The 22,521-nt window shown below is 36.1% G+C and overlaps 1 protein-coding gene and 1 pseudogene across 1 annotated transcript; one reads left to right on the forward strand and one right to left on the reverse strand.

Annotated features, from left to right (window-relative positions):
- LOC128226429 (uncharacterized) lies at positions 1-2,182 on the forward strand (annotated as a pseudogene).
- A 7,401-nt stretch (positions 2,183-9,583) lies between these two features.
- On the reverse strand, positions 9,584-21,216 carry LOC128226430 (homeobox protein orthopedia-like). Its single transcript, XM_052936306.1, has 5 exons — positions 21,147-21,216; positions 20,443-20,558; positions 17,748-17,885; positions 10,083-10,302; positions 9,584-9,870 (listed from the first exon to the last, which is right to left on the reverse strand). The coding sequence occupies exons 1-5, from the start codon at positions 21,214-21,216 to the stop codon at positions 9,584-9,586; spliced, it is 831 nt and encodes a 276-aa protein (XP_052792266.1).
- Positions 21,217-22,521: the final 1,305 nt, after the last annotated feature.

Here is a 22,521-nt window from a genome sequence, read left to right on the forward strand (position 1 = left end):
GCCCCCATGCCGGAAGTGTTCGACTTTTGTATCGTAGGGGCGGGTATGGTGGGCAGCGCGGCAGCGAGACACGCCACCTGCCGGCCAGGAACCAGTGTCTGTCTCGTGGGACCAACGGAGGCACAGGTACCGCAAAATTGTTGAATTGTATTCGTTTCTATTCCGCATAAAAATTGGTCAGTTTAAATACCGCAAATATGTTAAATTGGCGGCAATGGTGAACAATGACTAATGTTAGAGATTAAGCCTCATTTTTGGCAATGTTAAAAGGTGGTCGTTTTATTTTTTGCTAAGACGTGGTCCTCCAGAGATGGTGACGTGTTCGGGAGCTGGTACGACGAGGGGCGGCGGGTGTCATGCCTCGGGCAAGGACGCAGCGATGGCGGACATTGGTCGAGCCACCATAGAACGGTTCCCCGACATAGAGGACCAGGCTGGTGAGTAACGGTGACCATTAAAGTTAATTGGTTTTAATTCGTCTGAAACACGACCGACACATTTATACACGTGTAAACGCGCTGTAAATAGTTCTGGGCTTTACATTAACTAGGTATTTTTGATACGATTTGCAAAGCAAGCATGTTTTTCTTTACAGGTTTTAAGTTTTATTACGAGGTTGGAAGCCTAAATATCGGACAAGCATGTGTTTGTTTCAATGGTAAACGAAGCCAAGATTCTGTACGCAAACTTGAGAATGCCGATATGAAAAAACAGTTCCCGTACCTGGTCATGAATAAGACGGACCGAGGTGAACTGGAGACACAGAACGCTGGCTACATCAACCCAAGGGCACTCGTGGCGGCTCAGAAAATCATAGCATTACGGGCCGGCTGCACGATTATAGACGACATTGCGGTGTCTGTAGACAGGGTTTTGGCGGGCACCATGTACCACATGAGCGTCCGTACCGAGGGTGGGCGAACGATACTCGCACGGCGGGTGCTGCTGGCCACTGGCGGGTTTTCCACTTTCCGTGATCTGCTACCAACGTCGGCGGGGTACCCCGACCAGTACGTGAAACCCACTTGCGTTTCGTTGCTGAAAGTCAGCGCGGACACGGCCTCCAGATTCAGGTCGGTAAAACACATAATTTTACAATAGTACACATGCTTGTCTTCTTACCTATCGCTGCACGCAACGTTTTATTATATATATACATCTATAGTTCTATTCAGGATTTGTTCTTGTTTTTCTTTTGGGTATGATGTAAAAACAATTTCAGAGCTATGCCATGTGTTCTGTACAAGGGTGAGGGTGACGGTCGCTGGATGAAGGCGACCACGGACGGCACGGGACGCCTCATCGACTTCTACATGCTTCCGCCCATACGCTACCCAGACGGTTAGCATGGCTGTATACAAAGTGAACTGTTTGCAAACGTCTTAGCAAAATCTGTGTTCATAATTCTTGTAAATACACCCATTAAATGAAAGGGTCTGAATGTAAATGTACTTGCGAGCATGTTGACCATACACTTAGCCCAGTGAAAGATTTCAGGCTTTACTCAATAATTCGTGGGTTAACGCTGTTACTGTCTCATTTTCTTCAGGGTGTTATTACATAAAATTGGGTCTGACGGGTGCCGTACCAAAGATGTTGCGTTCACAGGATGACGTTAGACGTTGGTACCGAAACGGAGATGTCACCGTGCAACGTAACGTCGCTGAGTTGCAAAATCTGTATTTCAGGGTTGGTATTCTATTCGATGCACATACTAAGTCTCCGCCAACCGATATGTTCTTAACCAGGGTTACATTTTGTCGATGCGCTATGCCCCACTACCGAACGAAACTGATACTCTCACTTTTGTCGACGTCCATAGACAGTCCAGTGGCGTCGTAAACTATTTACACACTTTACCCTTTTAGATATCCGATGACCGTTAATCCGTCAGTTTATATGGAACTGTTTTGTTTTCATCATAGGCGTGGATTTCCTAGGCTGTCAAGGGTCCGGATGTGTGATCACAGAGACGACGCCGACGGGCCGGCCGTACATCGACATGGTGCACGACCAACTCGGGGTGGCTTTCGGCGGGAACGGAATGGCGGCCAAGTGGAGTGACGAGATTGGGCGGCTTGCGCGTTCCAGATGCTGCTTGGCGACTGGCGACTGGGACTCGCACCTACCTCGGGACCTCTTCCGGCTTAAACTGTCCCATCAACGCCTAGCGCGGTTATAGCCGTAACACCATACACAGATAAATGCCATTCTATATTTTCACATTTGATATTTTTTTACATAACAAATATTGTGTAATAGAGGTTCCAAGTGACATATACGAGGGTTCACGGGTCCAAAATTTACATATAGTGTGGTGTCACGAGTCACGGATCCAAAACTTTGTAGACACTGTCTTAACACACACTTAGAAACCTTCAGTGATCGTTGTATAGAGCAGTTCCTTTTCTGTACAAATCAATGCTTTCAGTCAGATGGGACTTAATCAGTGGGACTACATCGGTTTGAAAAAATATTTAATTCAGGATTTTTTTTTTCTTTCTCATTTAATGCTTATTATTTGTAAATTATTTTCTTACGACGTCTCATGTTCGCAGCCTTTTCAAGTTGATGTTGTAAAAAAACAAGGATAGCGTGACCGATATAAGAATAGCAAACTGTTGCTTTTGTTAGAACTATTAATGATTTATTAAATATATTTGCAGGTGTGAAATCGTCGTTGATTCCATGGCATTATAAGTTTCAATTTCAGACATAAATTAACAAGTTTATGATACACCTTTATTTTTCATTAACTCATTGCAAACACATTTTATTGATATGGTACACAAAACAATAAACATGAAATAAAACATTCATGAATATCTCGGAGATAAAATGTGTTTGACTGGAACTGTGCTTACTTCCGGTCTGATGCAGTGAGTATTTTTCTTAGGAGAAAAGTGACATACCTTTTTTATTGTTTAAATCAATTGGCTTTGAATTGAATTTTAAGGAAAGGAGATGTTTGCCATATAGGTGAAACGTTTTTTCTCAATCTGAAGTGTTGCCTGTTTACATTGGGATTCATAGGGAAGTTAATTAGGGAAAACTAACCTAAACCAGTCCCTGTATACGCCAGTACGACAAGGAGTCAATAAAGCGATGTAGACCATGGATACTCTGTATGTCCCAAAGAAAGCAATGATTCCAAAAGGTGTGGACAAATCTTCAGTCATATGTGTATATATAGTAGTTTCGTTTTCTGTCCAGTCAGATGTGACGTCATAAGTGTAGAAAGTGTGAGTTTAAAAAAACAACCACTTCTTGGGGTTCTGGGTTTTATATCGTGGTAAATAGAAACCTATAAACATAACATATATTATAGAAAACTAAACATTATATATTTAAATACAACACAAGACAAATGTTAAAAAAGACAGTACAGGATACAATACAATAACCACGCCCGTCCGTGTAATGGAACACAAAAGAAATACAAACATGGGTTTAATTATTTAGATATTATTTTAATACAAACTACTAATCTTTAACTATGTAATGAAATAAAACAAGAAACGCCACAATGCGACGAAACCAGGTTTTTAATGATTGAAAGAAGAACTTCAGCCTGTGTCTGTTTTTCTATTTTTAGTAACAGTGACCTTGACCTAAGGGACCCCAAATGCAATCCATTGAAAGGTAACCATAAACTCTTCCTTTATACCAAGTTGTGTCGGATATGTCAACCCTGAATTAAGTTATTCAGTTTCAACCATTTTTCTATTTTTACTAACAGTGACCTTGACCTTGAATCTAGGGACCCCAAAACGCAATCTCATGAAAGTATCCATAAACTCTTACTATAGACCAAGTTTGGTCAAGATATGTCAACCCTTACTAAAGATATTCAGTTTGAACCATTTTTCAATTTTTAGTAACAGTGACCTTGACCCTAGGGACCCCAAATACAATTCCATGAAAGGTCTCCATAAACTCTTTCTATAGACCAAGTTTGATCAAGATATATCAACCCTAACTAAAGTTATTCAGTTTCAACTGTTTTTCTATTTTTAGTAACAGTGACCTTGACCTTGACCCTAGGGACCCCAAACGACGCAATCCCATGAAAGGTATCTATAAACTCTTCATGTACACCAAGTTTGGTCAAGATATGTCATCCCTAACTAAAGCTATTTGGTTTCAACCGTTTTTTTCTATTTTTAGTAACTGTGACCTTGACCTTGACCCTAGGGACCCAAAACGCAATCCCATGAAAGTTAGCTATAAACTCATCCTATTGACCAAGTTTGGTCAAAATATGTCATCCCTAACTAAAGTTATTCAGTTTCAACTGTTTTTCTATTTTTAGTAACAGTGCCCTTGACTTTGACCCAAGGGATCCCAAACGCATCCCATGAAAGGTCTCCATAAACTATTTTTATTGACCAAGTTTAGTCAAGTTATGTAATCCCTAACTAAAGTTATTCAGTTTCAACCGTTTTTTCTATTTTAAGTAACAGTGACCTTGACCTTGACCCTATGGACCCCAAACGCAATCCCATAAAAGGTAGCCATAAACTCTTCCTATTGACCAAGTTTGGTCAAGATATGTCAACCCTAACTAAAGTTATAATTCAGTTTCAACTGTTTTTCTATTTTTATTAACAGTGACCTTGACCTTGACCCAAGGGACCCAAAACGCAATCCCATGAAAGGTCTCCATTAACTCTTTTTATTGACCAAGATATGTCATCCATAACTAAAGTAATTCAGTTCCAACCGTTTTTCTATTTTTAGTAATCTTGCCTTTGACCCTAGGGACCCCAAACGCAATCCCATGAAAGGACTCTATAAACTCTTCCTATAGACCAAGTTTAGTCAAGATATGTCATCCCTAACTAAAGTTATTCAGGTTTAACCGTTTTTCTATTTTTAGTAACAGTGACCTTGACCTTGACCCTAGGGACCCAGAACGCAATCCCATGAAAGGTACCCATAAACTCTTTCTATAGACCAAGTTTGGTCAAGATATGTCAACCCTTACTAAAGTTATTCAGTTTCATAAGTAAGTTTGACGCCGCCCGCCCGCCCGCCCGAACAACGACGTTCACCATTCTAATAACCATGTTTCACTTTGTGAAAACCTGGTTAACAACTCACCAGGATACGATGCGGTATATTAAATTAAAATTATATAACCGTTTTGTGATAAACCATTTTGTAAATAGAAAAATGCCGTCAAACTTTACAGTTTGATGTTATGGCAATGAATGATTAGAAGAAAATCTAGAAGGTTAGTCTGTTGCAGTGAAGATATAACCATCGACCAATGAAATTGTAAATTAAATATATGAAACCTGTTTAAGACATCACCCCATACAGAACATCGTACAAACATGAATACTACATGGACTGAACGAATGACAATTACATGGACAACACAAGTGACAAACAAAACGGACTGCTGGGGTGGAGTTGACCTGTCTACATAAGTAAGACATTCCGTTTCTAAATACCGGAAAGCAATCCCCTTGCATGTTTGATTTATGTTTGTTTCATATTTAACTGAAACTTTTTATAAATGTTCTCGTATTATTTCTATGCAGTTAAATATTATTAAAATTAAGATTTGGCAATATCCCAAGACTATGATGGTGAAGAAGATTTACAGAGGACATCACTCCTGGGATGTTCTGCGGTGTCTACCAACTATTACTGTCTTCCTTGCCCGCAGATTTACGAGGACATCACTCCTGGGATGTTCTGCGGTGTCTACCAACCTATTACTGTCTTCCTTGCCCCTGCCGCGCCGGCAGCGCAAACCCGTTATCGGCACAAAACCATAGGTCCCAGGCAACAGTCTTAAACAATATTATTTAGGTAACTAGTAACACAAATCGTATCTCGTTAACCAGTTACTACGTAATTTACTAAGTGGAATTCGCAAATCATAAATAGATAACCTGTTAGCGCCTGAAACTGGAATGCCTTCATACTTTTTATAGGTAACTGGTAACACGAATATTATCTAGTTAACCAGTTAGAAAGTTACTTAATAAGTGGAATTCGCAAATCATAACTATAGATAACCAGTCACTGATTAAAGCCAAAAAATGCATTTATAGATAAGTGGTAACACGAATTTTATCTAGTTAACCAGTTAGTAGGTTACTTAATAAGTGATATTCGCAAATCATAACTAGATATGGTTTATTTGTTTATAATTGCAAGGTTTTGGAACCTAGGGGCGAAAGCAAAATTATAAATTCTAAACTGCATAAAGAGAATCAAATGTAAATGATTTAAATAATATCGAAGTACTTAATTATGTAAAAGGTTATTTGACGAATAAGATTGAAAACAATTTGAAGTTCTTTATATTACCTTGCCTATTTCGTATTATTATATGGATATATGCAGCGCAGGAAATCATATTTGGGTTGAAGCGAACTATCCCAATAACGTATATAATTATATATATATATATATATATATATATATATATATATATATATATATATATATATATATATATATATATATATATATATATATCATCCTGTCGAGATTGATCAAGAAGCCAACCTTTTTGGAAAATGTTTCATTTATTTATCACAATCGGAAAAAGACGCCATTCTGGTACGATAAAAATAACGGGTCAACGCTTGAACAGTCCTGGACCAATGGCGTTGCGTCATTCATGTTTGAGGCACGATATTACAATTAATTATTTCATGCTTTTCGATGAAATAAGGAGTTTTATCAGTGAAATAACAACAGTGATAATATCAATTTGATATTTTCACTGCAAAATATGGAATGAAAATATCAGCTACTTTTAATATCCATTGTAGTTACTTCCCGTTTATCAAAACTAAACACGTTACTTCTGAACAAGAAAATGCTGCCAAGAATGTTTTGAAATTTAAAAAGGTTGCATAAGTTTAAACAAGGATATATTTGGAAATACACCACTTACCGTTTATTAGAAAATGATAATCCTGTTCAAACGTTTTCTTGAACTTTGAAACTGAATGTTCGAACATTTGCTTTCAACATAAATCGGATGTTATATCATCGTTCAGATATATTTTTTCGATTCTGTGTCGTTGTTATGCGTGATACAAACTTCGCGGAAAATTTCGCACAACAATCAACATATTAACAACGGGGGGGGGGGGAGGCGTAATTTCGTTTCATGCAAACATTAAGTGAGAGAAATGTTTCATGGCAAACAAAATGGCGGATTTAGAATGAAAAGTACCGATTCAGGTACCAACTTTCGCCTGTTAAGTGGATTTTTTCTTTAAATTTTGAAAACTGTATGCATACAGTATGTGGCGAAAAACATATTCTTTGATCGACATCTTAGTTTGGTAGCATAAATTTAAAGACAAAAAAAGTTATTGAACAGATTGTGGCTTAGGAGACAATGTTTACAAATAAACGTGTCGATTTTATCCACAATATTTCGTATTATCGCGGCAAATATGGCATATCTGTGCAATACGTCCCCCCCCCCCCCCCCTGTATTAACTGATGATTATTTTTTATCCCATCGACGGTTCGAAATTTGTCAACCACCCAGCGTGGTCTTCACTCATCACCTGGGATACGACCTGTCTTCAAGTGAATCAGACTGATCTCTGACAGTGAGGGATGACTGAATACCCATGTATCATGAAACAAACTCTAAAACCTAGAAAAATATTTTCATCCTATGATTATCCGCATTTGTTTAGCAATAAGTTCGACCTTTTAAATGTTCATTTAATAAATGGCGGCGTAGTAATTTGGGTATGTATTCCTGCCCTGTTTAATTTAAAGGTGTTTTCATTATATTCTGGAACATAGGTGCATACTTTAATGAAAGTTCATAAAATGTTTGCACTAAAAACGAGTGAATAGTTAACTATAAAAATATATCCGAGAACTATTTATCCACAAACCAGATAGAAAATTTATTGCTACGCCATCAGCTTTTTTCAAAAAGGGGTATTTAGAAAAATGAATTAAAATACTTATAAATCTCCGAAAATAATTACACTTATAATAATAGAAAAACTATATTTTCTATGACGCTTGTGAAATAAATTACGAATTTACACTGAAATCAACAAATGTCCTCTATATATTCGTCCGTCCGCAGTCCGCCTACAAGTTCATGATAACTTTGTCGTCGTTCGCACACCATTCCGTTTTATACACTTTTTCTCTCTCTGTTATATGTGTAAACAATAACTCCGCATACAGTAAAAGTATTGGATACTTTTTGGATGAGTTTAATAAACTAAGGTCAGGTCTTGGACCAAAATAAAAGGAAAGCGGCGATGCTTGACAAGACTTTATTTAACAAGTAACAATATGAAGTATACTAAATATATCTTTCATACAGACTCAAAATAATACGCACAAAATAACAACAAATAAATACTAATAATTAAAGAAAGCATAGAGGATAATTGTTTGTTTCAGTGTAAGATCGCAATATATTTCACTGAGTGAACACCGAAAGATATATTTCACGAGTGGCGTAATGTAATATTTGTTTTTGGTGTTCACGTGGTTAACTATTTTGCAATTTTACTATGAAACAATTTATTTTTTTTGGTTACTTTGTGCCTAAAATAGATATAAAATTACATTTTTCCCAGAAAATTTCGCCAATTGGTATGCAGACGTAACGTGAATTCGAATATGACACCGTTGAAATCGTGTCCCAGCCGCCTGTTCGCACTGCCTCACGTTTGAGTCAGTGGATCTGAGAGCGGTCTCAAATTTCAAAACAGTGAAAAGTATCAAAGGGATATGTTCAATGTTTTAAACAGTAAAATATCAATTTCATTTCATTGATAAATCTCTATACGCATTGATAATTTACCGAGATTTCATAAACACAATATTCCACTACTTGACATTGTTGTGTGTTCTGATACACTAGTGAAAAACAACAATACACAGTTACACACTCATGAACATACATAGTGTCATTTCATATAAAATAGCAGACAAATGCATTTAGAAACGAAATAAAACAGCACTTAAATATAGCCACCGTAATGTGATATAATTATAAGTTAAGTACCTAATAAAAATATTAGAATTACCTAAATAAACGTGTTTATTACTGTTGAAGTTATGTTTCGAGTAATTACACATTGACCATAAATTTATATACAAAAGACTTATTGGTTGCCAACAACTGGAAATATTTTTTTCTCTTACATTTTCTTTCCAGACCTTAATAATATAACACGTTTCTGGAAAATGTTAATGTGATAGATAAACAGTTGTGATACAATACATTATATAGATATAATATGTATTTTTTATAAATTGCAAGATATTTTTGTTTGTTATAACAAACCTACTATTTACAAGTTCACAATGTATTAGATATGATTGAAAGTGCTCCCATGATATCTGTATGGCACTCCATTCTACTGCGCGTGACTGGATGCTGAGTCTTCAACGCGCTACAATGTATCTATGCCAAGGTCGCGCAGCTCAACATCTTGCGCAGCTTCCACGTTGCGCGACTCTTCTCAAAATTTTAAACTTTGGATACATTCGACAAATGGATTCCTTTTCTCAAAAGCACTTGCTATACACATTATGAGTGTTGCCACTATCGGACACGTTACCGGAAGCCGGTGAGTGACACGGAATGTTCGAGCGCCTTTCGCCGAAGCGATGCAATACTGGTGCCTCGCCACGCTTCCCCTATATCCTGGATTCCGCATGACGTCATCTGGCCGTTAGCGAGGGAGGTAGGAGGTGAGGGTGGCGTTGATGTCTGTGGCGGAAGTCCGTAGCCGGCATTGTACATAGAGCCATTAGTCATGGAGTTGATGTTGTTGGCGAGCGAGACAGCCGCGTTCATTGGATCGAAGTTGCCCATCTGGCCTGGGAACGTCTGCGATATACCTGCACGGAGAATCAATTCTGTTTATGTCACGTGTTTTTTAAATCAACATACAAAATTTGTTGTTGTTGTTTTCTTAAATGTGTTTAGCTTAAAACGCAGGACATAGCTTATGTAAAAACACCGAAAACTATGCATTAATACGGACCCATAGTTTAGATGCATGTACGCGTCCTTTCATGTGGATCAACATATAATTATTATGAGAGGGTACCTTGTCTAGGGATGGTGGGGAAGGCGAGGTGATTGGTGTTTAGCGGCGGGGCCATCTGTCCCGACCAGCCCCGCTCTCCGGAGTACAGCGAGCACAGCGGGTCGTTCATCGCTCCGAACGGAGACAGCCCAGTGGTCGGCATCAACGCCCCGGGCGTCCGGAACACATTTGTCGTCTTCTTGCGCTTCTTCCATTTCGCCCGTCGGTTTTGGAACCATACCTGTAAGTAGTCAAAGTCAGCTTTTGTTAAATCGTTTAAGTTTCATAACAGGAAAAGGGAAAGGGCTAGCTAATCAGTCCGTGCATGGTCAGCATTCGCCGGTTCCCTGAGACAAAAGAATATCACGACAGGTGGCCGTGTCAACAAGAAGCCCGCTAGAATGTCAATATTTCACACCTTATATTCCCAGTTTGGCCATAGGTTCGAATGTCACTTTGCTCTTCATCGGAGTTCAAATAGCACCACAGTGAATGTGCAAAACATAAACAGGTAAACATTGCGTGACTTGTGTTTTAGCCGTGACTGTTTAATATTGCCGGTCTAGAATGTTCATTGTGATTTGTCATAGGAAGGCAAAGACTGTCCAATATCTAAAATAGACGGCAGAACTACGCATATTTAATTGACATTTTTCAAAGTTAAACAAAAACAAAGTAACGCTTATACAAGCTCGTTGTAGATAAATACATTTAATCATCAAGTAAAAAGTAAAAAAGTGAAGTATAAAACCAAATTGAGATATAGCTTTTTAATTTAATATTTTTTATCTATTTGTCAATTTTAATGAAAGTGACAGTGTCAGAAACAAGATTCTGAAGTTTTAGATAGCATGTAACTTAAAACGAGTTCCTTTCCGTATGGAAGAAAGATCATAGTAGGAGGAATATAACTCATCACCAACATTATTTGTATTATATAATGTACAAAGTGGAAAATTCCTATCAGCATTCGCCGCAAAACAACAACCATTTACTGTTAAAACATCTCTTATTTTATTTACATAACCGATTTAAAACATTAGTAAGATAGCTATCTAGCTTACATTCTTGTAATTGAAACCTTCAGTCGCTAAAACAGGATGGCTTTTATTGATCTTGCAATACATATATATTAATAATTAAGAGGTTTGGCCATGTTTTAAAAAGGATATTGTGCTGCAAAAGAGGGACAGGGTGCTTAGACTGTGAAGACTTTGAACACCATGAAGTTGACGGTGTATAAAGTGGAAGGAATTGTGTTAAATTGAATTAATAATAGGTTTCAACTGCCAAATATGTCAAGTTTGTATGTATTTATAATCTCATCATAAGTCAGGTTTATTCAAACCAAGAGTAATATTTGACAGTCTTAATCAATTCATTCTAAGAAGGCAGAATGGTGCCCATGTTGGTCTCCTTGAGTGCAGCACCCTTCAATAACTCTTGATCTAAACCGTGAAATTGATACCAACTTCAACTTCAAACTTCAAAGATTATTGACAAATCGGCATATAACAATACCTTTGGCCATTAAACATATTTAACATTGTACAGACGACCGAATGATATTTTTTACAACACAATTACATATATAGTTATAAGGAGTACATGTTTTTAAAGAACATATAGATAGATATTAAGCAAAAGTTAAGAAGCAGGTATATTATCAAGCTGTTCTTGTCTATTTAGCAGAGCATGATGAATATATTTAGAAACATTTCTAATTGTTTTTTTTTATTTTTCACACGACATTAACTTAATAAACTTTTGAATAGTCGGGAATGCTACATTTATACAATATTTTAGTCTTAAAGTACGATAAAGTGGGCAGCATAAAATAAAATGGTATTCGGATTCTACTACTCTCAAATTACAACATTTACAAAGTCTAGCATTTCTATCAATATTTAGATATCTGCCCGTTAATACCGACAATCACCGAGCGAGGGGAGATCACTGCCTTTAACTTCTTCACTCGGGGAGTTAAACATCTTGAGTATTAACGTAGCCCCTTAAGCTTGTATATATCATACAATGCTATTTCATTAATAGTAATTTCCCCATATATTTATAATTCAATCGCAAAATGATAATTTTCCATTTTTGACTGCATAGTAATTTTAAAATCTATTTTAAATTGTCAAGGGAACGGGCTTTCAGCCGGAGAACAAACTACAGCACGCGTTAAAATGACAGAGGAGAGTTCTCAAATATTTTGTTATGCAACCAGTTGTGTTTCCTCGACAAACAATCTACGGACAAGCTCCTGCAGAGCAAGATTAATTACAATTATGGGCGCATTCGGCGTGTTGACTCGCGACATGATCGGATACTTAGTTTGATCTAGACATACGACCGAGAAAGTGTTATGAAATAAATTAAATAAATGCCCATTAAATTGTTTGCTTTCCTTTTAACTCTAAGCTAATATCTCTGTAAAGCGATCGGCTGTGTGTTTGCACTGACATCGATACACGGACGACTGGCCGGTCGTGTCGCCGCCAGGCACGCGCTCGTTTGGTAGGACGCCGAAGTAAGCCGAGGTACCATCCGAATATGAGCGAGTCAATTCTTGTATAAATTTATAAAATATGCCTCTTTAATATAAAACGTCAGTGAAAACTTCTCCAAACTTAATACGCATATCTATTTTTTACCGTGATATAATTTCAAACAGTATTTTAAAAAAATGGGTGTCTGTCGGAGTGTTTGTTTTCAAAGTTAGATTCAACTTATTAAAATCAACACCTTATTATTTAAAATGATGTTATTGTGTAAGATTACTCATAAACTTAATTCTAAAACTGCGTGTCTTTCTTCTTCAGCTGAGAAGGCAACCTAAAATACTATTATTATCCTCATCATTATTATTATTATTATTATTATTATTATTATTATTATATTATTATTATTATTATTATTATTATTATTATTATTATTAAGTTTGTTGTTGTTGTTGTTGTTGTTGTTGTTGTTGTTGTTGTTGTTCAGAATAAACGATTTAAACGGTGTCGCCATGGACCAATACATTTCCCCAAAGTGGCAGTGCTATAGTTTTGTTTTGCTTCTTTCATTTCTGGTACATTTGTACCTGAGTCATTGCGACCCGCTGTATGTTCTCTTAAACTCTGCTCAAATCAACGGGAAGTGAGTCTACTACACACTATTCAAATTTGCTTCCACTATCGACGCCTCGAGTGTTTAAACATTTTGCTTACAAATGTATACGTAATTAAATATTTCTATATAAAACACAATTATAACTAGTGCATATCCGCCCTTAAAACTCTACATCTATATCATTTCCGCGCCAACAGCGCAGCACCGCCGAGTATCAACAACAGGCGAACGACCGCCGGAAATGGATACTGTCACGCACGTCCCTCTAACGAGTTCCCTCTCGGGGGACGGGTTTTCGTCTTTAAGAAATTAGCTGTCAATTTTCCTCAATAACGCGGATCAGCGGGTCTGGTCCCGGGAGGACGGGAATTACCTCAGTCACGAGAGCGACCACAGACGGGCCAACGCAATCGTTGGTGTACAAGCTTGCTTCCATTCGAATATTAATATATTCGCTTAGCGAATGTCAGTTCTATGTCAATGTTGAATATTTACTTCATTTTGCGATGCGCGAAAACATTATTTACAGTTGAATTTTACTAGAAAATCATTTTTACCCACTAACGTATGTAAAGTTAAACCAAATTTCCACGCACGTCAATATTGTTCGAGATACTCACGAAAACTATAAATCTTGCATTTTGTAGAGGGAACTGTTAAACATTTACTCATATGAGTTCCTATGATTTAACAAATAAAAAAAGACAATTTATGTGCACGTCTTATCGTCAACAGTTCACCATGGATTTTACAATACAATTAATATTGCTTTATTAACTATTTTAATTTGTGAAGCTAGATACATTACCAATGGGACTCATCGTAATTACTTATTTTAAATGAGTTTCCATTTATTTATTTATTTTAACTGAATAATATTTATTTGTTGATGTATTCAATCATTAAACTATACCATGGTAAAGATATATCAATTTACAGAAGATACCATTTGTTTTTCACACATCAAATAATAAGGTGTTTGTAAAGCAATAGTTTATCATTCGATGTTTTAACAATCGGCAGATATCGCGCTACATCCGAGTTAAATGCAAATGTTTTAAAGGTATATCCTTCAAAATGTGCTATGATAATCAATTTTTTAACTTAAAATCTTAATTTCAAAATGTATTTGATTTCTTGCTAATGACCTATGTGCGATTCAAGACAAAACAAGGCAACGGCTTATTGTGATAGAGGTCCCCAGCCAGTGACACACGAATATTAAAAATATATATATAAATAGTATTCAGGAAAAAAATCCGGGAAAAAATGAATGAATGAGTGATTAAATGAGTGTGAGTGAGTGAGTGAGCGAGTGAGTGAGTGAGTGAGTGAGTGAGTTGCGAGGAGCGAGCGACCCAGCAAACGAGCGAACGAATGAATGAATTCAGCGAAATAAAAAATCAATAAAATAATAAATAAATACACAAAAAATGTTTGTTTGAGCATCTGTATTTGCCGTCTTTCTGTTTAAAAATGGCAATTTCATTTGCAGTGATTTTGCCAATTTATTTGTAAAATTGAATCCATTCGCTACGTCTTCTCCACTATCAAAAGTCCATACCCTCGCAAATAATTGGACGTTGGTGGATTTTTTTTACCATTTCTGTACATGGCAAGTCCTTCACGAAGGATTAGAAGAATCCCGTTTAACACGTCTATTATTTTAGCCTAAAACCCTCGCTACAATTTATTAGACTTAGTTGTTCGAGTACTGGTCTCAACTGCTTACACATATGTGGAATGATTGTTAACATGTAAAGTTATTCTTTGAAATCCACCATCATACATCTTCACACGACTTATTAAATGAGTCAACTTTGCATGATATTTATTGAGTAAAAAAGTATAAACATAAAAAACATGAACGATGTTTTTCTTTGAACTCTTGACACATGGAATCCATCAAGGGGAAGGTCTGAAACTGTGGAACTAATAATTCCGCTTTTCGTTTGATTTGACGATGCATTTGGCCATACGTATATGTCATGGTTGATTTTTTGTATAAATGTAATCGAATGTTAAAGTGGCTTTTTTTGTAACAGTTCTTAAACTGGCACCAATTACGTTTGTTGTTTTATATATTAACCACGTTTATATGGCGAGATTTACCCCATGGGCCAATTCTCAGCCACGTGGACATATTTGCCCCCGGGTCACCCGGTGCCAATTTTCCCGAAGGCGGCAAACAAGTTTTAAGATAATTAAGCAAGGCAGCAAACGTTGGGCATAAATACGTGGACACAATAAAAACATCTTTTGCTGCATTAGTGAAAGGTAGGATTTGTCTAAACACCAATTACTTTACTATCAAATCCAGTGTCTCCAAATTTTAATCTGAGGTACTGAGGACGTTATTAAATGTATTGTTTCTTTATTTGATGAGAAGTTAACATAATATTGTTTTTAAATTTTGATAAACAAACAATCCGTTGTAATTAACCCTCTCCGACAATTCAAAGTGGAAAATTAGCCCCATTATCACGAAATTAATTATCATTTACGTCGCTTACTCGGCTCGACGCTGACACGTGTTCGTACTCAGGAGGTTTCGCTCCCGACCCGCATCGCTGGAAATCCGAAACTGAAGCCGGAAGCACGCAACGGCGCTTCTCCTCCTCAACAAATAATGGCAGCACGCTCGCCCAGAAACGCTACAGAGGATTCCCGGGGCTCGCGGTAAATGGGAAAACCGTGGCAAAAGTTAATATTTTCATTATAAAGGCATGAAAACCAAATCGACCACGCTTCATTTCTGTATGGTAATAATCTGTATGTTAATTAATATTTTCCCGAGAGTTCCGTTAAATTTCACCTCGGAAGAAATAACCGAAACCTGTCTGGAGCCGCGGCCGGGCGAGATTGCGTCTGGTGGTGAATATCCGCCAGTTAGGAGAAATTTAAAGTTGTACTCTTATGCCACGTTTACTGTTTATATACATATGCTAGAAAATAAGAATATTCAATCCAATGAAAGGAATACCATTCTGAGTTTGTTAACCTTGTTCTATAATGACCGAATCTTGACACGCGATGACTCAAGAGAGAATGGTTTCTAGAAAATGTAGGGCGCAACATTGGTCACGTGATTTGCTACGTCTTATATTTCTCATGCCGCTTTCATTCACTTCATTAATAAAAGTTAGATTCCGAATCGACAAATATTAAAAAGAAACAAATATACAATACTGAAATAGTCATTTCGCTCTTATTTGTCTAAGCCCTGTGACTTTTGATTTCCGTTGCGACTCCATTGATGTCGGCCACATCAAAAGGTCCGCTCACATAAAGGTATGCAAAGAAACTGATACTATTAGGAGAGGCGGGTAAACACAACTGACCCAGACACCCGTGTATGCCCGTTGTGGGCCGAAATTACCATCCGGATATCTCGGCAATTATCCAAGACAATTGTTTGTTAACTTCACCAATGGAAAATGTAAATATCACAAGTTGAAATGTCGGGTCACTGCGTTAACTTTAAATATTTCCAAGAGTTATTTTAATTTCAGACACATTTCATCAAAGTTACGCTAGTCACGTAGACGTGCTCCATGGTTGAAGTTCGCACATCGACATTCCAATTAAATGGGTAGGAAAATCGAAAGGAGGAACGAAACTTTAACATTACATGGATTCGTTATCGGATTCATTGAATAATATTGTCCAAAATGTATAACAATTTTTTCTTCGTGACCATGGATGCCTTTTTAGAACGTAAGTCAAGGCCGCAACGTGTTTCAACATCATGACCACACCGAACTGATGTAGGTACACCATTGGGAAAGAACCACCAGCCGATCAATTGTTATTAAATATTAACATACAGCAGCAGATTTGTAAGCGAAACTTCACAAGCCTAGTTCGCTATGATTACAATCGTAACCGTTCTGTCCCTGTATGAGATGAGTTCAAGGTTTGGATTATAAGCTCGATTGGTTGATTGACATTATCACGTGATGTTATCAACGTATCATTAACAGGTCAAGAGATCATTACGTTTGTAAACGTTCCTGTGGCCGTGAGGATTAGTCGGTTGTTTTCTTTTTTTATTGACTTTACCGGCGTTGGCTCGAACCCCAATAAAACCTAATGCTTTAACTGTATTTTTTTTTGCAATTTCGATACCATAGAGTAAAATAACGATAAAATAAGTGTTTTCATATGCATTACCGGGAAAACTAAATTTTGCTCCAAAAACATGAGCGAGTCAGAGTCACTTTAAAACTTGCCAGGCCTTTAATTGAGGATAACATGAAACAAAAAAATCAGAAAACTAACAATATATTTTGTTAACGTATGAGGTATTAAATCAATCTTAAGTAAAGCGGAAATGAAATGTTTGCCTTGTCAATGTATATTCAATATAATTGTTATATCTTTAAGCAGTGTGCATTGAGTATGAATGAGGAAAATATAAAAGGTTACACGGGTACGACATTTGTGGTTACTGTTTTGGTTTCTATATTGAATGAGGAATGGTTCGGTAAGGCAGGGGATAGGGGCGATGGGCGATAAATGTTTGGGAGAGTATAACATCGTAATATAACATAAACTTGTGCGCACCTGTACTCGCGACTCCGTAAGGCCGACGCGGAGAGCCAGCTCCTCCCTCATGAAGATGTCGGGGTAGTGAGTCTTGGCGAAGCTGCGTTCCAGCTCGTTCAGCTGAGCCGGCGTGAACCGCGTACGGTGGCGCTTTTGCTGCAAAGAACATAGTTACCAAATGGGTTAAAATGCATATAAAATTAATCAATGCGTTTTTATTCTCTTATTTACAAAACATCACAAAAGGTATAGTAACTTGTACTAAATGCTAGTTTTGGCAGCGCTACACACTAGACTTAGTACTGGTGTAACCCAATCTGACCTCACACATAAGATTAATTACATTTGCAATAATTTGACTAAATCTGAAATGTCTGGTGAGGTCTTGCAACTGCAACCGTGTACTAAAGCAGTGAACGATGCAAAACAGTAATTTAAATATGACAAAATATAGATATTTTTAATACGAGTAAGTTATAAAGGTATATATGGCTTCACAGACCGATTACATAATAATACGAATTTGTTCTAGAATATATGATTCTAAGCTTAAAAGCATCAGACGTGTTTTAGCAGTATCATTCAAAACAGCTGCTCGAAATGGTTGCCATGGAAAATATCACAACATGAACATTTGCTATAAACACAAACAGTGCCACTCGCATGTGTGTCTTTATGGGCTAAAAGGTGAATCATGACATTGTATAACAAATAATAATAATAATAATAATAATAATAATAATAAATAATAATAATAATAATAATAATAATAATAATAATAATAATAATAACATTAATAATAATAATAATAATTATAGTAATAATAATAATAATGATAATGATAACGATAACATAAATAATAATAATAATAATAATAATAATAATAATAATAATAATAATAATAATAATAATAATAATAATAATAATAATTAGAAGAAGCCAAGAAGAAGAAGAAGAAGAAGAATTATGATAAGAATAAGAAATATAAGAATAATGATTATTATAATAATATTAATTGGATATTCCATGATTAGTGAACGTTTTCCGCCAATAAATCGAAGATGACACGTAACATAAATGTCGCCGAGCCAGCTCACAGCATCATACACAAACATTTAAACAAATTCATAAAGAAAAATGTGTCTTTCGAATGAGCTTACATGTATGTTTAAAATTATAGTGGACGTCATTGGTATATGATTCCTATAAAAAGAACAATATTGGAAGTCGAGAACGAAATCTAATAAATGTTGACGGCAGTATTTTGTTGTTTTTTTCATTTGTATGACTTTCGGATACATTTTCTGACATAATTTTAAAGATTAAAAATATACGTTTTCCTTAGTATAGATTAACTGTATTGAAATAGCAATTCAAAACACGCATTGAACGAATGCTTTTTAATTCCAAAATTCGATATATCTTCAACTTGTCAAGTATAAGCCGTGATAAGTCATTAAATTCGAAACAGGAGTTTAAAAGGCACAAGTGTGACCCAAAACCTTATTACATATATAAAAAAACCCACAGAAATACGTATTTTGCAGCGAGTTTCAAGGAGGAAAGTTGATCTTAGAAGGCGCATATACAAGATTAACATTTCCCCCTGTTTTCATATTGTTCATTGGCGTCAAATTGTGGTATTTCAACGTGAGACGTTCTAACATGGTAGTATAATAGTAACTATTACAATGTATGTCCCTCTTTTATTCATTAAAAAATTTCTACAAAATACCAGTAAATGTTTACTAATCATACCGAAAATTTAAAGATGCACTCTAAAACCCACATAAGATTTACCACAATTAATAATAGTGTTCTAATGTTCCAAAAATGATGAATAAATGTTGAAACAAATAGTTCATATGAAAGATACCGAGTTTGATTTGAAAGAAATAAACATAAAAGTAGACCACAGTAAATCAATTAGCACTCACCAATCATTTAATATTTTTTGAGCTTTCTGCTATTGAATACACGGCTACAATCTTGTTATCAGTAATTAATATTTTCCAGAAAATTAATGCATGTAAAAAGTTAAAGGTTTATCAGTCAAAATTGATGTTTGTTTTACATGTGTATGAATTGATTTTGAATAAGAGTGTCACTTTAAGTTATAGAAATAATAACAATTAATGTGTATGGCTATATTAGTCATTTAATTTATGTTAGTTTTCCAATAAAATAAATATACATTGTCTTGCTATTTCTTTTCCATTTAACTCAATGAACCCCTCGTGGATATAGAATGAGTTAAAGCATGTATGATCATGTCACAGTAGTCTAGAACTGAACATTTCTTGCAACTTTAAATAAAATTACTTTTAACATAACTATTTTCGAGCGGACCTAAAAGGATTCTATTAAAAATGTGTGTTTTTTTTCATATTTCGATTCGCGATACTAAATACTGAACTAAACAGGAAATATATCCGTTGGCGTCAATTGCGCCATTTGAGGGTTACACTTGTTGAATAACGTGGACCCGTTACATAGATGGATCGTAATCGTAAATCGGTATACATGCTACAAATGGCAACAAGCTGGTTATGTTTTGCTTCCTACATTCTGAGTACATTTTTATTTCTGGCTAAAAGCGAAAATCTCTTACAAAAAACAACAAGCATATGATACTAAGAAAATGACAATTTACGATTAAGATCTTTATTGAAACAGGGTCCTGACCCTCTTATGTTACGTAACATTGACTCACCTGCTTTGATGGTTTGTCGTCACCGGCGTCGTCGGGGGAGCCCGGGTCGTGATGGTATAGGCCGCCGTCGTCAGATTTCCCGCCGGGACTCAGGTGCCCCAGGTCCACCTTCAGACCTGTCGGTGGCAAGAGGAAATATTAGAATACATCGGCATCATTGCTACTTGTGACAGTCATTTAGCTCAGATGACAAGAAAATAAACAACGACGCAACATTGTATGCGAACGAACAAATAAATGAATAAATTAATGAACGAACGAACGAACGAACAAATGAATGAATGAATGAACTGCAATTTAATATGAATAGTGAAATGAGTAAATATATATTGTATAATCATATGCATATTAGGAAAGTCAAGTGCATTACATAAAAAACGACAAAGGCATAAATAAACAAAAAATTGTTAATAAATAATTGTATACTCGAATCATCATGAATATAAAGAGATGTGCATTTTAACAAAGTGAAAATAAAATACTTGTTTTTAATGAAAATCCCATGTTCATATCCTACCATCCGCCAGAGTGCCGCCTGTTAGTCCACAAAACTCTTTTAAAGAAGGTGAAAATGAAAACTAATAGATTGAGAAAATGTAATATAAAACTCTCATGCGCCATTTGTAGTACTAATAAATATAATTATCGTATATACGGAGAGAGTGGATGGCTCTAATAAGTAAATAAATAAGCAATTTGTGTACCTGTCGGCATCCCGGCATGCGAAATGTGTTCACCCATGTCAGTGGTTGAGGCTACATGCGCAAGAGACATGCTTTAATAAAACTCCGTCAAACAGTAATATTGTTAGCACTTTTGAACATTAAGATTTTTTTCAGAATAAAAGATTTTCAGTCTCAGTACCGATTTTTATTTTAGAAATTAGCGAAGTCTTGGCAGATGTCAGATTTAATAAGGCGAACGAAGGAAGGAGGCTGGTCCAATAGCTTCCCAATACGGTATTGGTCGAGCTGCTAGCAGAACTCTATGAATATTTATCGGAGAAGTCAGCCTCGGCGATAACGTGTTTATAGCGCGTTGTTCGGGAAGGCGTTGTGCTGACACGGGCTATTGTTCCCCTGTAATTGATCCTTTGTTGCCCCTGTCCAGGATTCCTTTCACTTTTCGCAACTTTAACGCTTTAGATCTTTACCCTCAATAAACAGACTGGGTACTTTCGACATAAATTGCAGTTTCAGCAAGCAAACAATCGGTCCCGATCAATGGCCGGCAATGGTCAGTTATCGTTATTTCAAGCGGAGCGGCTGCTGTTTACATTTCTCATGAACCAAATATATCATTTACAACTGATCGAAATATCAAAATATTAGTTTATTTGATTACCTCGTGTTACTTCTGGTAATCAATAGGTTTCTAGTGTATTTGTTACTTTTATTAATTTTTTCGGCGTTAAAAATTATTTTTGTAACAAAAAGGCATTCAGTTTGGGGATTTATAACGATTTCGAAAAATAACGAGCAATATAAACATGTATTAAAAGTAAATTATTTTTATTAATTTCACGGCCAATATTTGTGTAAGAATTTGTTATAGATTTAATAGTTAGTAATTTATTTGTAAATAATACCTAACTAAAGAATGCGCCAAAGTTACATAAGGGAAGCCATTCAGTCCAAGTAATGTTGCAAAGAAATAAATAAAAATAATAATAATTTGATAGTGATAATGTGTTGCTTACTTGTAAGTGTGTTAAGGCCCCTAGCCTCGTTGGTTATTATGATTTGCAAATTGTATTACTTATAAGTAAGTAAGGGCCACCGCATGCGTTTTTTTAATGTTTTTGTTGATACTATTACTTAATAAGAGTAGTTTTAGCAACCTTTTAAAACATCGTCTTGTTAGCACAATTGTTAAACTGTGTTCATCACCTGGCAATTCATTAAGAAAAGGGCCACACCAGTGATACTCATCATGGCAAGGCCACACCAGTGTTTGTTGACTTTTGTTACGACAAAAGCAGTGTAAATCACCATGGCAATGGCAACATAAGTGTTTAATGAACATGGTAACGAAAACATCAGTGTATATCACCATGACAATGGCCACATCAGTGTTTAA

The sequence above is a fragment of the Mya arenaria genome, chromosome 3 (assembly GCF_026914265.1).
Source record: "Mya arenaria isolate MELC-2E11 chromosome 3, ASM2691426v1".
NCBI lineage: Eukaryota > Metazoa > Mollusca > Bivalvia > Myida > Myidae > Mya > Mya arenaria.

What these genes read in the sequence shown, in the direction of transcription:
- LOC128226430 (XM_052936306.1), bottom strand. Translation starts at nt 21,216, where the DNA reads ATGTCTCTTGCGCATGTAGCCTCAACCACTGACATGGGTGAACACATT. An exon ending in ACGACAAACCATCAAAGCAG is followed by an intron (nt 17,886 to 20,442) that starts GTGAGTCAATGT and finishes TGTTCTTTGCAG; the next exon opens with CAAAAGCGCCACCGTACGCG. An exon ending in TTACGGAGTCGCGAGTACAG is followed by an intron (nt 10,303 to 17,747) that starts GTGCGCACAAGT and finishes GACTACTTACAG; the next exon opens with GTATGGTTCCAAAACCGACG.